The sequence below is a fragment of the Nesoenas mayeri genome (assembly GCF_963082525.1).
Source record: "Nesoenas mayeri genome assembly, chromosome: 8".
NCBI classification, from domain to species: domain Eukaryota; kingdom Metazoa; phylum Chordata; class Aves; order Columbiformes; family Columbidae; genus Nesoenas; species Nesoenas mayeri.
Window position 1 is genome coordinate 29,217,839 of NC_137554.1, and position 14,750 is coordinate 29,232,588.

Consider the following 14,750-nt stretch of genomic DNA (forward strand, 5'->3'; position numbering starts at 1 on the left):
AATTCATTTCACTACGACTTCACTCCACTCATGTACTTGTGTCAGTCAGCCCGATATATGCAGCTGCTGTCTAACTGCTCATCTCTCTCTCACCCACAACACACATGCACTCACACTCCCCTCTTCCTCCTCCAAGGACTGCAGTGCTTTCAACAAGAGAAAAAAAATAATAACAATAATAAAAATAGCAATAATTAAAAAAATCTACAGTATTCACTTCCTTTTGGTATATTACATCAGCATTTTCTGTACATGACCCAAGAGCTCTCTCTATTTACACAGTGATATGGAAGGACTTGTTCCCGGGAGCCCGGTTCTCCTGGCCTTGAGTGGGGAATTAAAGCCCACCTTTCCGAGTTCTTCGTTCTCTTTTCCATTTTATTAGCAGCATTATGTAAACCTGTAAGGGGCAGGGGGGGCTATTTTGAAAGGTTTCTCGAGTCTGCTCCCTCTTGCCCTTCTCCTGGGGAGCCGGCCGGCAGCATCCGCCCGGTTAGCAGCTGCTGTTTTTGAATTCCCCGTTCTCCGTGATGGAAAGCTTGGTGGGGTTGGTGGGGGAGATGCCATTGCGGACTTGCATGCTGTAGCGCTCCTTCACCTGCGTCAGCGCGCTCATCAGCCGCGTGTTGGCAGAGTCCAGCGACACGATCCGCTTCTCCTGCAACAGACACCCCACAAAGTCAGAGCTCCTCCACTAACGCGACGCCTTAGCCCCACAAGCCTGCTTTTTGGGGAGCTTCCAGGGCTGCGACAGCATCTTCGGGTGGTTTCTAGGCAGAGGCAGCTGGGCTAATGCTCTCTGGTAAGATGGGGTGTCTGCCTCTTTCTGTTTTCTCGGGGGGACGCGGCCCCTGTGTGCCACGAGTTTGTCACACGCCGGCCTGGCCCTCCTGGCCTTTTTGCGTGATGAGAAGTGACAGTGAGTCAAAGGCACATTGCTGAACAGATCTAGTCACGGTGGCTTTATCCAGGCAGCCTCCCACCGAGGCAGATGGAAATGCGGTTATTTTGCCACAGGGGGGTCTGGGCAGGGGGGAGCGGGAAGGGTGTTAATAACAATCGCCAATTTATTATTATTTTTTAAAAAATATATTAGAAAAACAGAAACAGGCAGCAGAAAATAAAAGTGGTGGAGGTTTCATCTGGCAGAGAAAAGTGCAAGTGGTATCTAACGGCCATTGTCTCTGTATTTTGGATGGAGTGTGCTTGGAATAAACTCATGGTATGCTTGAAATAAATAAATTTAAAAAAAAGCAGATAATGGCAGCCTGCAGTCACCAGCAGGAGTGAGGGTGCAATAGCAACATAGAGAAGAAGCAGCCAGAAGCTACAACTAAGGGGTTATTTGAGGTGAAGGGGAAGAGGGGGAGATACCATGGACAGAACACAAAGAACAAACACTGAACACACTGCTCCTAGACCCATTCCAGCTCAGAGGGGCTCCCAGGCGCCGCCAAATCCAGGGGTCCCACAGCCCTGTTTCGATCCTGCTGGCACAGGAGCCTCCACTTTTAGCAGAATGCTAAAGGATGTGTACCCAATTTATAAAAACTAAGAACCCCATCAACAGAACCCAGCCTGCTACCGGCTAGATTACCTGCAGCGGGACACAGCACTGCAGGGTCAAGCCAAAGAGTTGTTGGCGCAATTGGAAATGGCAATTTTTGTCTTCCCTCAAAAAAATAAAAAAATGCAGCCACACAAAGCAGCAACAGAGATGGCAACAGGTAAATACGCTCTCCATGCTACCCGCTGATTGGCTTTTTTTCTTTGAGAAGGAAAAAAATGTCTAATTGACTAGAATGAAAAAAGCTGCATGCAGGAACTCTTCCCAGTCCAGCCCGTTGAGGAACAAACTGGAAGGAAAAATGATGCACAGAAGGCACAAACATTAAGGGATAGTTCAGACATAGGGCTCAGGAGACCTCAGTGCTACAACAGCCCCTTGAGATGCTGATCCCAGCACATCAGCTGTGCGATACATCCGTAACCAAGCCAGGTTTGCTTTTCTCAGTGGGCTTTTCCACAGGGGCATTAGGGTGCAAAAAAACAAAGCAGAATTTAAGTCCTGCTTGTACGACAGCCCTGAAGAGACCGAGCTCTGTGTAGCAGAGCAAATGGATGAGGAGGCACGAGAAATCAGCAAAGCAGGCTATAGCCTGCCCCAGCACTTGCCCCGATCCAGCCAATGTAAGTAAGAATGGACAATGAAGGAGTTAAAGGCTTCAGCCTTTCCGCCCCTGCTGAAATACATTTTGCAAAACACAATTGCCTTAGCAGAAATGTGTTCTTCAGCATGTTAAAGCTCCTCCTCCTTGGACTAAATTTCACTTGGAATATATAATTTAAAATTGCTTTCCAAAGAGTTAAAAATTAAAAGCGGGTTATTTTCTGGCGCTGGGGAGTGCTCACTATGCCAGTTTGCAAAACAGCTGGAAATCTAAACCTGGACAATCAATCTTAAAAGCATGAGCTTGGTGAGTAGAGGCATGTTCTCACTCAAAGGAAAACGCAGTCTAACAAACATGTCTCTAACATAGGTGAATCAGGCACAGGGAGCGGGGGGAGCTGGAATGGGTAGGAGGTCAGTGCACTGGGCCAGGACTGGGTACTGCTCAGCTAAAGAACTGATCGGGTTTACTTGCCTGTTTGAATTATCTCATCCCCATTTATGACCTGTAATTTAACACAGCGGAGATGTCACTTGCGGTAGCAACTGGGCCAGAACTCTTTGCAGCTCCGCTGCTCCTGGGAGAGGGTTTATCCAGCCCCAGCCGCTGCTTGGGCAGGGAGGCCTGGCGCCAGGTTGAACAGCAGGTACCCCGAGAGCAGGCTGGGGTGCTGCACCTGACCACAGTTTAAAAGAGCAAATCCTGAAAAGCATCTCATGGTCATGTAGCTAAGCCCAGGTTACTGCTGTTTCCTGGCAGCCATTTAACTCTTCAAACAGGTGTGATAAGCAAGGTTTCAACTCCAGTCCATAAATCTCACTTAAAAAAAGACCCCCTTCTTTCCTAGCCGCGGCTATATCCCTTTGCCAAATGAACGACAGGCTGAGAAAAATCTTCCAAGCTGAATTCAGAGGGATTTGCTACAGAACCCAGCAAACACTTGGGTTCCTCTGGTGTGTCTGTCCCGAATCTTTCATCGGTTTCTTCTTCTGCTCAGGTGCCCAAGAAGGGGCAATGACAACTAAGCTGCCCCCACGAGCTGGCTGACGCTGGAGCAGTTAAGGTTTGCTGATGACCTTGCTTACCCAAGCAGCTACCAGCACTTCAGAAGAAAAGAAGTGTCAGATTAAAAAACCAGAATCATTAATGCCACTGTTTTGCTGTTGTTTTTTCAACCATTTCCACTGCAGGTAATAAGTGATGCATAATTTGATCAAGTGCAATCAAGAACCAGCCCTGAGAGTCTGAGGCCTTCATGAGCCAGCAGCCATCCCCTCTGCCAGCTGGTGACACCGAGGGGTCAGACTGGTCCAGTCCCGCCTCGCTGGGCCATAACCCCACACCTGGGCTGGGAGGTGGCACAGACAGGTGACAAAGGGAAGGACAAGTTTCTTATATTCTGTCACAATCTCCCAAATCCTCCCCTCCAAAAAAATCACTTTTAATGAGTTTGCTCAGTGCCCCCTTCACCTTCTCGAGGCAGATGAAAAAGGTGTGACCCCCTCCAAAAACCAGGCTGCTGTTTGGATAAGCTGCCATTCCACCTGTGTGTCACAGCAAGATGCCCTGACGGTGCTCATCCCCAAAAATGGCCCAGCACATTCAACTTCTACTCCAGCTTCCACCTGCCCTACTCCTTGATCAGATTGGAGGTTGCTGTACTGTTCCCCCATCACCAGGAAAATCAAATCCAGTGACTGACTACATTCCTGTTCATTCTCCAGCACTGCACTCTCCCACTTGGCATTTTGAGTGGAAGTCTTCACGGAAAGGATTTAATCTCGAGCTGCATCTAGAAAGGGTGACTACACTGGTGTCTCCATGTAGAGCATCATAGTGAAAAACTATGTTGGGTGTAACTCCAGTGGGATTTTCTTTTTATTCTGCAAGGCTAGGTAACAGAAGTGCCATGGCATAGTACACAAGTGATTTATTCAGATTAGATGGCAGGGATCCAAAAATCCAGCTTTCATGAACAACTTTCCTGAACAACTGTGGGAAAACGGGCAGAGGCAGCACAAAAAACCCCAGTACTTTTCAAATTATCAAAAAGGAATCTGCTATAAATATGCTCCTAGTGTTACCCGGCCTTTAAAAACACAGCTTTTTTTTTTCTGCTTTATGTTTTCCCTTGAGTTCCATGTGAGCTCAAACATTTCTATTATTACTGGCCATTCAACATGAAAAAAAATGGCCAGGGTATGCCCTTCTGTGCTTGCTGATGCCTATATTCTAATACACCAGAACCACCTTTAATGATGTTCAACTGAGGCTTTCCTGCCTTGCCCTGCTGCTCCGTGTGTAGGGAAACAACGTTCTGAAATAACCTGGGTTATTCCCAAAACAGGTCATTTGAAGATTATCTATTAAGGCAAGTTGACAGTTGGAACTACTGAAAAGCCCATAAGCAGGAAAGATGTCCTCAACATGGAAATATCACACACGTAACATGGCAGGCAGATATCAAACCAGTCTCAGGTTCTGTTGTTCAAGCTTTGCTCTCTGGGATCAGCACAGACACAGAAGAAAAGCTGAAATGATCCCACACAAAACACCCACATGCATCGCCCACCACCAGGTCCCACTTTCCACACCCAACTGGTGTTGAGTGAGGCAAAGCACTGCAGGTTTGTGGCAGAGTGGGCATTTCTCCAGGACTGACGGGGACAGTCAGATGGGGTGAAATGCCACACATGACATTATACAAGGCAATTCTCCATTGCAAGCATTCTCTTTTCTTGACTCGAACGTTCAAAGCCATGCTTTTAGCTTGCATAGCTGAGATGCATGCACATGGCAATTAAACTATGCTGGTATGAAGCACAGCTTTTCCAGAGTTCCCAGGCCCACACTCGGAATGATGTCTACACAAGGCACCACTATTCCTTTTCCTCCCTTGGGATCTCACAAAGTAGAAGAGGTTTTGGAGAAGCAGACAGTCCTGTGATTTGTTGTCAGGCTTTCTCAAAGCCTAGTGTCAGACAATTCTCTCCTAAAAGGCATAAAGTTACATAGGCAACACCATGGGCCAACACTGGCTCGGGAGGCAAACACTGGGGCAGGAGGACAGAGGAAAATAATGGGTTCTATGCACAGAACACTTGGTTCTTCGAGATCCTGAGCTCCTTACCTGTGCATCAATAATTTTCTGCTTTGCATCGATGACAGCTTGCATCTCTGCATGATCCTTCTTCAACTCCTCTTCAACTGCCATGAGCCTGATGAGCAAAGAGAGGTACAAATCAGGACAGTTAAATGCTATTCCAGATTGTTTCAGGTACTCTGGCCTGTTGGTTTCATTTCTCTGATTGTCCTGGCCCTGCAAGAGAAGAATTCTGCTATACTTAGAAAAGCTTATCTATCCATCTGACACTCCCAATTGCCTAACCATGTTATTCTCAAAACGGACCTTGCAAAAAACGCAACTGCTCTGAAAAGCTACTGCCTTGAGTATGGATTCCAAACAAATCAAAAAGACTTGTTATAAGTACAACAGAGACCAGGGTTAAAAATTCCTCAGTCTTTTCCTTCACTCTTCTGGCAATCTGAGGCAAGTTTACGCACCTGCAGCTCCATCTCTTCATCTCTAAGGCAGGATGGTATCGGTCCAGATATGTCAAGAAGCCCATGCAATTACCTTCTTTAGTGTCAAAGAGAACACACGATGCAGAGGAGCTGCTTGTTCTACACAGTCCCAAACTTTCCAAAGCCTCACCTGCTGATGATGCTTTTCATCTGGCTGTCCTTCTCCTCCTGTTGCCTGCGCAGTCGCTCCTCACTGTCTTCCAGCCTAGACTTGTACTCCATCAGCAGCTTCTGCATTTGCTGCTCTTGCACCAGGAGCCGCTGCTCGTACTCCTCCAGCCGGCGACTTGACACCTTCAGGCGCTCCTTCAGCTTCGCTATCTCCTGCTCATACTGCAGGCGGAAGGAAGGAGGGAAAGAATCAGGTGCAACGGAAAAAGAAAGATATCAGATCACTACAAGCTTCTGCTGATGTTCAGAGAAGGACGTTGGTTGTTTTTTTTCATGAAAAATAAATTGATAGAAGAAAATGACAAGCAAACAACTGTGGATAACTACATACGAGGAGCATGTGGGTTCCCACTGAGCACTAAGGTATTCCCACACTGCAGGATTTCATTCTGTAGCACAGTTTTAGGACTCAGAGGGCTCTGACGTGGCTCCTCAGCCCTGACCAGTAACATCTCCAGTCACTCCAGACTCGAGGAGTTCCCAGCCAAAAGCTGCAGATAGCACTTAACAGCAAAAATGTTCTGGGGTGACCCAACTTACAAAACAAATCAGAATGAGACCCAAATAACTCATTCTTCAGGACCTAATCAAGGCATGAAACCATGTGTGAAGACAGAGCAAATAATTCACTACAGAGCAGCACTTGTAAGATTACTTGGCTGAGGTTTTGTTCTTCTACTTACTGTCCATGTGGATCATCACTGCTACAATGGTGCAGTGAATCTCAACATATTCTGCTTTGGTTTGGGTTCATTCACTTTTCCTAACAAAACCTTTGTTCCTGCTTCTTGTCCATCAAATGTCCTCCTCCTACCCGCTCTCCTTGCCCTCTCAAAATACCAAACGTCTTAGTAAACCTCATCACTGTAGCAACATATAGATATAACTGTATTTGGAATAACGGTATCTACACCTGAAAATAAATATGCTTAAAAAAAATCATGGACATTTCTGTGTAGCCCAGAAACACTGTACCACCTAGACAAGAGGTATTTGACTCATGTAAAGCCCAAGACAAAAATCTGAGTGCAACTATTGATGAAGACTGAATTGCATTTACAGATCTTACACAATCACTTAGCACATCCTAAGCTATACTCAATCTGGTTAACAATCTTTCTCTTTTTTTTTAAATGAAGTTTAATGATCAATTTGCAAGCATAGAATAATGGCATTATGCTGCAGCTGTAGTGTTGTCATAAAAAATAATGACTTGAGCAGGATGTAATACACTGAGGCAGTGACTCACGATACAAGTGCCAAGTGCCTGTCATGTACAAACCCTCAGCTGTGTGAGTTTGCACCCATTTCACATGCTACAGCCTGCATATGGGTTAATCTACAGCACGGGATCCTCCAGATCTGTGTGCCAGCACGTACAGCAGGACGTTATGCTGATACAACCCCTGTTTGACTCTGTCACACAGCACCTGAAAGCCATTCTGAGCTCAGCTGTAGGGTGGACAGGACTCGAGGTGGCCGCACACAAAATCAAATCTACCTTCTCAGCATGCTTGACTTCATCTGGATTCTGCTCTGCGTCCTCCTCTACTTCTTCATATTGTCCATTATTGAGAACCCAGGCAGCTGTCCTTTCCACTGGTGACATTGTGGCAGAGTCCACAGGCGACTGAACCTGCAGCAGAGACACCTGTGAGCATTTTAAGAGAAACTACATCCAAATCTGCTCTAAAATCCACTTTATTTGGAGGAGAAAAATGACCATGAAACTGCCAGTTTCAAAGAATCCCCCAAACCTCTTGCAGAGATCCTTCATCCTCCCTTGGCTTTGGACCCACAACACTTACTTGAGTCCCTCTAAAAGCAACGTACTTAGGAAATTTTCTTTCCTGTCTAAGCAAGCTTCTCTCTGGGAAAGTTCTTGTTTCCAAATCCTGTTCGCATCCCCCCCTTTCCCCTTTGCCAGATTTTTGGTGAGGCTTTCTCTACCTGTGGTTTCTCTTACACAGAAAACAGAGCGACAAAGCTTCACTCGCAGCCTGTTCAGGTAAGACAAATTGGTTTATTTGGAGCGCTGAGGAGCTGAAGGTAGAGCAGCTTTCTCAGCCAGGCTACAGACAGGCTTTGCAATGGAGGATGGGGCTGCGTGGCTTGGATACGAGTTGGCACAGCGGTACGCCAAAGAGGTGTAACGTGACCATGTCGTGCCTATCAGATTTAAATGGCCTGTTGCAGCAGATACATCCAGACGAGGCTGTGAGAGGAATCCAGGGCCAGCAGTGTTTACTAGAAGTGCAAAACCTCATCAGAGACTAGCCTCTCTTTAAGGGAAGCTGAAAAGGAAGCCAAGAAAAGAAACAAGAAACCCTCTGCCCCGCTGGGGAAAACATGGCTTGCTACAAATTCCAAGCAATTTTCATGGACAAAGGCAAGTTTATAAGCACAGGAATTAGCATAATTACCCCTGAAAGAGCAACACTGTCTTAACTTTCTGAGAAATGCAAAAGATCAACCTCCCCCCATCCCAACTGCAGCTTCTTTTTGTGCTCAAGCAGCTCTTCAGCTCACTGCCTTGCTTCAGAATTGTACCAAAGAAATGTGCTCCATGGCAGGGGGATTTTGAAGTCTTAATTTCAGCAAAGAGCTGGTTTTGGGGGAATAACAGCTTCTTTACATGAGTCTTGTTCACGAGGACAGGGCTGTTGAGTGCTGCATACGTGCTATCCTGAGCAGTGATGATGACTCCAGCACTGGAAAACACCTGAGCAAGGATGGGTATAAAGGCCGAGGAAAGGAGTAGGAATTAGGCAAAAATCCCTGGATTTAGGCAGGAAGGAAATCTTCACAGCAGAAAATCTAACAGCCCCTTTCAAGTGTTGCGTGACAGCCTGGCAAAGCTCTTTAGTTAGATTTCTCTTTTTTTTTTTAAGGGTATTTGCTATGAGACCCATTGCAAGGGAGACTATGGACCGTGTGTGGGTCTGCCACCAACAGGCTCTTCTCACAGGTAAATACTTCGGCTCTAAGAACTGCTGGAGGAATTAGGAACAAGTAGTTCACTGCCATTCTGGAGGACTAAGCAGAAGGTGGCTATAAAGTACATCACCAGCCTTGTAACAGGCTGCTGATCACCAGCAAACCTTGCCAAACAGCCTTGCAAACCGCAGGCCAAACTCAGCAGCCAAACTCAGCAAGCCTAGAAAGACCAAGCGGATGGTGAGCACTTCACATGCTAATGGGTTATGAGTTACGCTCTCACAAAGGGGAAAAAAGAAAAAGCCTGCTAGGAACGTGTATTAATTCCCCTCTTTGCTTCTCTTCCAGAGAAACACGCTGACATTTCTGTTCCCACCTACTTACTAAATGGAAATGGAAGGCAAAAACTGACCTCTCGCAGCAAACAAAGGGCCTAGCTCTATATTCAGAAATAAATGGGACTTTAGAGAAGAGAATCTAATAATTATAACGCCCACAAAGCACGCCTAGAAAGAATATACCCAACTTTTCTCCTCTTCTTCTCTTTTTTTTTTTATTAAATAAGAACAGAATTCCACAACACAATCTGTGATTAAAAGGACGCAATGGAATTTGCCACAAAAAAATTCTGACCCCTCGATTTGGCATAAAGAACAAACTCATTTCTCTGAATAAAGTAGAAGCAAGTACTCTAATGAACCCAGTGGAAACAATTAGTATGGAAAGTAGAGTGGCAAAATAAGTAGATGCACATCACCTACAAGAGGAGGGAAGGAGACTGCCCTGGAGCCAGTCATAGCCGCTGGCATCTCCCATGTTGAATGTAGAAAGCAACTGGAGAGAAGTGTGAGACAGGCACTTGGATGCTCAACAAGCAAAAGTAACTGATTTACATGGGGGCAGTCGAGTAATCAGCAGTTCCAGATGAGAAGAGCAGATGAGGATGCCTGAGAACTGCAGAGTTTATCCTTCAAATTTAACCTTGTTAGTGACCTAAAAATGTCCTATCTCCTGTATTCAATATGCTTTACCCATCAACACCTCTATGCCCAAATGTAAAACAGACACTCCAAAGGCAGACACAGACATATGAACTTCAAATAATACACAATTGTTTTTTTGTTGTTACTAACTTGGAGTATTAAGCTTTGCTTTGTGATTCAGTGTTTCTGACGTCCTTGTATTTTAATGAACTTGAGGTATCAAAGTAGTTTTGAAGCCCTGATGACTCCTGGGTTCCCAGGCATCATCCAGATTTTCCTCCTTTTGTGTGGAACATTCAGGATTTTGGCAAGTTTGGCATCAATAGGGATACCAGTAAAAGCCTTGGCAGAGCAGGACCTCACGCTGGCAACTAAATTCTCCTGCCAGCTTTACCTGACAAGCCAAAAGCCTTCTGGTGCCATGACCATGGCTTCACCAGTGCTTCTGCCACCAGGAGGACCATAACCTCCTGCTCCTTGCAGGTGTAGCATCACCAGCAGCCTGGGGCAGCCTCAACATAGGGGGCTGCGATATTCCGGAGGGCAAGTCCTCACTTGTGCCTGTGTGCAGAGCAGAATCCTCTCCAGAAGGTCTTGTGGAAAGCGGGAGCTTAAATTTCCTTCTGCACTAGGTAAGGTAAATCAAACATGACCATGTTTACCCTCACAGTGAGCAGAGAAGAAAACACTGAACCCCAAGGAATAGCTCAGGTATTGCCTTCAAGAGCTTCACCCTGCCAAGCTGATCAGTCTGTATGCACTAAATGACATTTCTAAAACCCACCAGCTTCCCTCTGACCTGCAGATTGACACATTTTCTACCTTTGCTGTAGTGCCAAACATTTAAATACTTATCTCTTTAACATTTAACTAATTTAGGGAAGTATTCTCATACACAGCAAATCACAACAGGACGTTTTTTTAAGGTAAAGGAATGTTGGCTTTTTGACAGCAAATTCTTGATTTAGAGTCGCCTAAGAACAACTGATAAAGTGCATTAGGAGTGGGTACAAATAAGCGTTCCTTTCCAGAAAGTGTTTGCATTATTCATAGTTCGGGGTGATTAATGGAAAAGCACTATTTATTTGGGGACCAGCAATAGATAGTTGCATCATGGTGAAATATAGATTTCTCCACACTTAGGACAACTGTACTTATTATTTTGGCAGCAGTTTATCCTATGATATTTTATCTTTGTTTTTTTTCCTCTGTTTTCAAGGTAGCTTTTAAATTAGCACCACAGGGCAAATACATTCTCAGGTGGCCAGATTTGGAGCAAAGCTGCTTCTGTTTTTTTTTTTCACTTGGGGAAATTTTCAAGCTTGCTTTCTTTCAGCAGGCTTGCTGCTACCTTAGGAAAAGCATTTAAAAAAAAATCAGTAGAAAAGCATTAAAAAATCATAGATAAGCTAGGCTTGGTGAGCTTGTAAGGGTAACAAACACGACAATTCCTTATGTTTGCTACTGGCTACTTGCTTAAGTGCTCTTGATGCAACTCAAAGGTCAAAGAGATTGGAAGGTCAGTGCAGCAATCAGCCAAACATGAAGGCAGAAAGCTCTGGGAGAAAGGCTTTCCTTACCTGCTGCGTTTGTTGCCTCTGGATCGCCCTCACCTTTGGGACAGGGCTCTCTCTGGAGGACGAGGATTGCTGCCGGGACCGGCTCCCGTTCTGCAGGGGCTCGGTCACCACGGCCCCCGACACTCCCGACATGCTGCCCGTGCTCCGCAGGGACGCGCTGTGCGGCAGCGACTGCGGCGCTTTGGCCCTGGCGCCCAGCCCGCCCTGGTCCATTTTGCGGATCTGTGCTTGGCTGCTGCTGTTCTGGCGGGGCAGTGCAATGGGGACGTGCTTGTCGGGGACCGTGTGACGTCGGGAGAAGTCCTCGCTCTGCGTGCTGCGTTTGGTGAAATCCTCCATGCTGCTGTTGCTGGGCCCGCTCAGTTTGAAGTCTTCGCTGTTGCTTCGGCTCCGGGAGCTGGCGGTGCTCAGGTTCTCCAAGCTGGAGTCCACGGAGGCCTTCGGCATTGGCGGGGTTGGGTTGTTGAGATGGTAAACTGGGTTCTGGAATGACAGGGGCTGGAGGCTGCCCTGTTGATTCAAAGCGGGGTGCAGCGGCCTTCTCACCTGGGGAGCACTTTGGGGTGTGCTCTGAGTTTCCCACAGCTGTTTGATGTTTGCCACTTGCGTGATAGAGAGCTGGCTGCCAGCCAAGCGCAAAGGCACATCGTGCATCATGGAAGCATGGTCACTGTGAGGCGTGTGGGGATCTTGGAGGTCCATGAGAGAGATGCTACGTCCATTGGGCAAGATGCTTTCCCTTTCGTCCTTATCTGAGTAAGTCATGCTCTGGGTGGATGCCTGCTGAACCAGCAGTAAAGTCTTGCCCCTAAAATATCCATCTACGTTTTCCTGGGTTGGAGACTTCAGCTTATGCAAGTCACTGTGGAGTGAAAAGTAATTTGGTTAATTTTTAAGCAGCCAAGACCCTGAGAGATCTGTCCCCGAGAAGTCTTTCTACCTCACTTAACCTCCCTCCCAAATGAAAGCTTCAAGGAACCAGATTTCCTTTTATGAGCTCTTCCTGTTCAAGTCAGAACACACTCTTCTTTAATTACAACTTATCTTTAAGAATTACATTTGATTCAAGAAGTGCTTCATCTTTATTTTTTTTCACAGGTGAAATGCAAATAATTTCCACCAAATCCTCCCCCTTTAGACACTTCTGTCTCCAGCAAGACTTCAGAGCAGTTCAGATCCCACTTAACCCTTGGTCAGCAGTACGGATTGGCGGTGGTCCTGAAGGTTCCACAGGAGTCACGTGAAGGCTCCTGTAGATCTAGATGTGAGCTCAGGGGGCAGACACTTCCACTTCATAAACTGTCCCTCATATCTGACAGCACAAAAACTACCCTGAGACCACAGTATCCAAGCTCTTTGGCAGTTCTGCCATGCTACAGCTTTTTGCATCAGATTAACAGCTATTACAGCGTGATAAATGTTGCACTAAACAGAGGAGGGACTATTTTTACTGTTCCATTGGTAGCAAGTTCCACCTACAGCCCAGTTTTTTCATTAGCAGTAAATAAGCAGCCTGATGGCCAGAAGGAAACATTACGGCTGACTGTGCATCCGGACACTCAGACTGGCAGTAAATTGCAAAACTGGTTTTTAGCAGCTGAAGTCATTGACTCCCAGAGACGCGTTTGAGTCCTGAGTAAGTCAAAAGCTTCAGGTCTCCAGTGCCACCTCGTGCACCCTCTTACTGGGCCTGTGTATCCCCAACTCCTAAGGCTGGTCAGGGCAGGCAGTTCAGGCAGTGAGGTGCTCAACTCTTAACAGGCTTAACAATCCCCTTATCCCACATCTTCTGGCTCTTACGTACCCATCAGTGGGGTCCTCAAATATCTTCTGAAGCCCTGAGGAGAGACTGCCACTGACGTTTGGACTAGAGCTGTGCTCCGTGAAACGCCTCAGCTGCTGCTGTATCGGCGTAGGGTTGGTCATTGATTTGGTGATATCGGCAAGAATACGAGGAAGAGGTCCCAGTTTTGCCACGGTCGCCTGTAGGAAGGAATTTTCACCCTAATTGGACAACAAGCACCGCGACATCCGCCAGTTTTGTTTTTGTTTGGTTTTGATAACGATGCACAGAGGCGGAGGGGTGGAGGTGGAAGGAAGGAGGGTGGGTGGTTGTGTGCGGGTGTGCCAGGACCGTAATGCAGTGTTACGGAGCAGCGTAACCACGGCGACGAGATGGATGGAGGAGACGAAACGGGGTGCAGCAGACATTGAGGAAAGAAAAGGAAATAGAAAAGAAATTAGGATTGACCCCCAAAAATAAAAATCATGCTCAATAAAACAAAATTATTGCCATTCCAATGCAAAACTATCATGCAAAGCAAACTAAGATCAGAGTGGGTGAGGACAATGTGAAAACTATGGTATCTACTCATGAAAGGGCATTCAAAGACTACAGATTCAGCTAGTGGGGGGAACTTTCCAGGCAGAGGGTGTCATGTGGTAAAGGAGATGCATGCCAACAGACAAGGGGATGCGGCATTCAGGGGGATCATGAGAGAATTGCAAGGGTTGAGGGAGACAGGGAAAGGGAAGGTTTTTGTTTCATAAACCTTTTGCTTCTGGCATCCTACACTGATGCCATCTCCTGTAGCATTCTGTTATCAAAAGTTAAGGCACTCTTCCCTACTTAAACGTGACAAATAACTGTGTGAAAACATCAGTCATCCTCATCCCAACATTATCACCTCAGCCTGGGATTAAATGTGTAGCTTCCTGTTCAGTTACGTGTTGGCCAGGCCTAGGAGAAGAGCAGCTGACCTTCCAGCAAGGAAGGCTGCTGGTTCAGGCTCCTCATCCTTCTCCCCTCTTTGGGTCACTGCTGGTTATATCATGTACAGGGCATCTTCAGGCTCCTGGGACCACAGCAAGAAGGTGAAAGTGCTGGAGGCTTTTAAGAAAGTAAAACTCCACTACAAAGACAGTGCTCTTTTCAAAGATATCCTTATTTTCCTGTAAGCAGGTATTCGGTCAGCTTGGCTCCAGAGAAAGGTCTCTTTACAGACGCTTTTCGTGTGGCACTTCTGTGTCTATTAAAATCTCTGAGGTGACTTTTCTCATCCTTTCCCAGTCATTGCCTACAGTAAAGCACTATTGCAATGTAACTTTACCCCTTAATTCTCATTTTAGCAAAGCACTATACCAGCTCCCAAGGGCCTGTTAGAATAGATCCATACGTCTAACCTACAGAAAGGGCAAAGCAGATCTGCTCTGACAGATTATCCAGGTCTGGCTACTCCCCTTCCTCTCTGCCCAAGACATTTACAACCCAGAAAGCCACTGACAGTAACTAATACCAAGTCCAAAGATCCATTTGCAGTTCT

The 14,750-nt window shown here is 46.4% G+C and overlaps 1 protein-coding gene across 1 annotated transcript in view; it reads right to left on the reverse strand.

Annotated features, from left to right (window-relative positions):
• Nucleotides 1–461: 461 nt before the first annotated feature.
• The window catches only part of RASAL2 (RAS protein activator like 2), a gene marked incomplete at its 5' end in the record, with an annotated part of 174,163 nt that continues 159,874 nt past the window's right edge, over nt 462–14,750 (reverse strand). The window contains 6 exons of the mRNA XM_080349135.1: nt 462–658; nt 5,302–5,389; nt 5,887–6,089; nt 7,429–7,563; nt 11,428–12,289; nt 13,232–13,431. Of these exons, the coding sequence (XP_080205261.1) occupies nt 494–658; nt 5,302–5,389; nt 5,887–6,089; nt 7,429–7,563; nt 11,428–12,289; nt 13,232–13,431 (1,653 nt within the window). The 3' untranslated portion in view covers nt 462–493. The remainder of the gene's footprint in view (nt 659–5,301; nt 5,390–5,886; nt 6,090–7,428; nt 7,564–11,427; nt 12,290–13,231; nt 13,432–14,750) is intronic.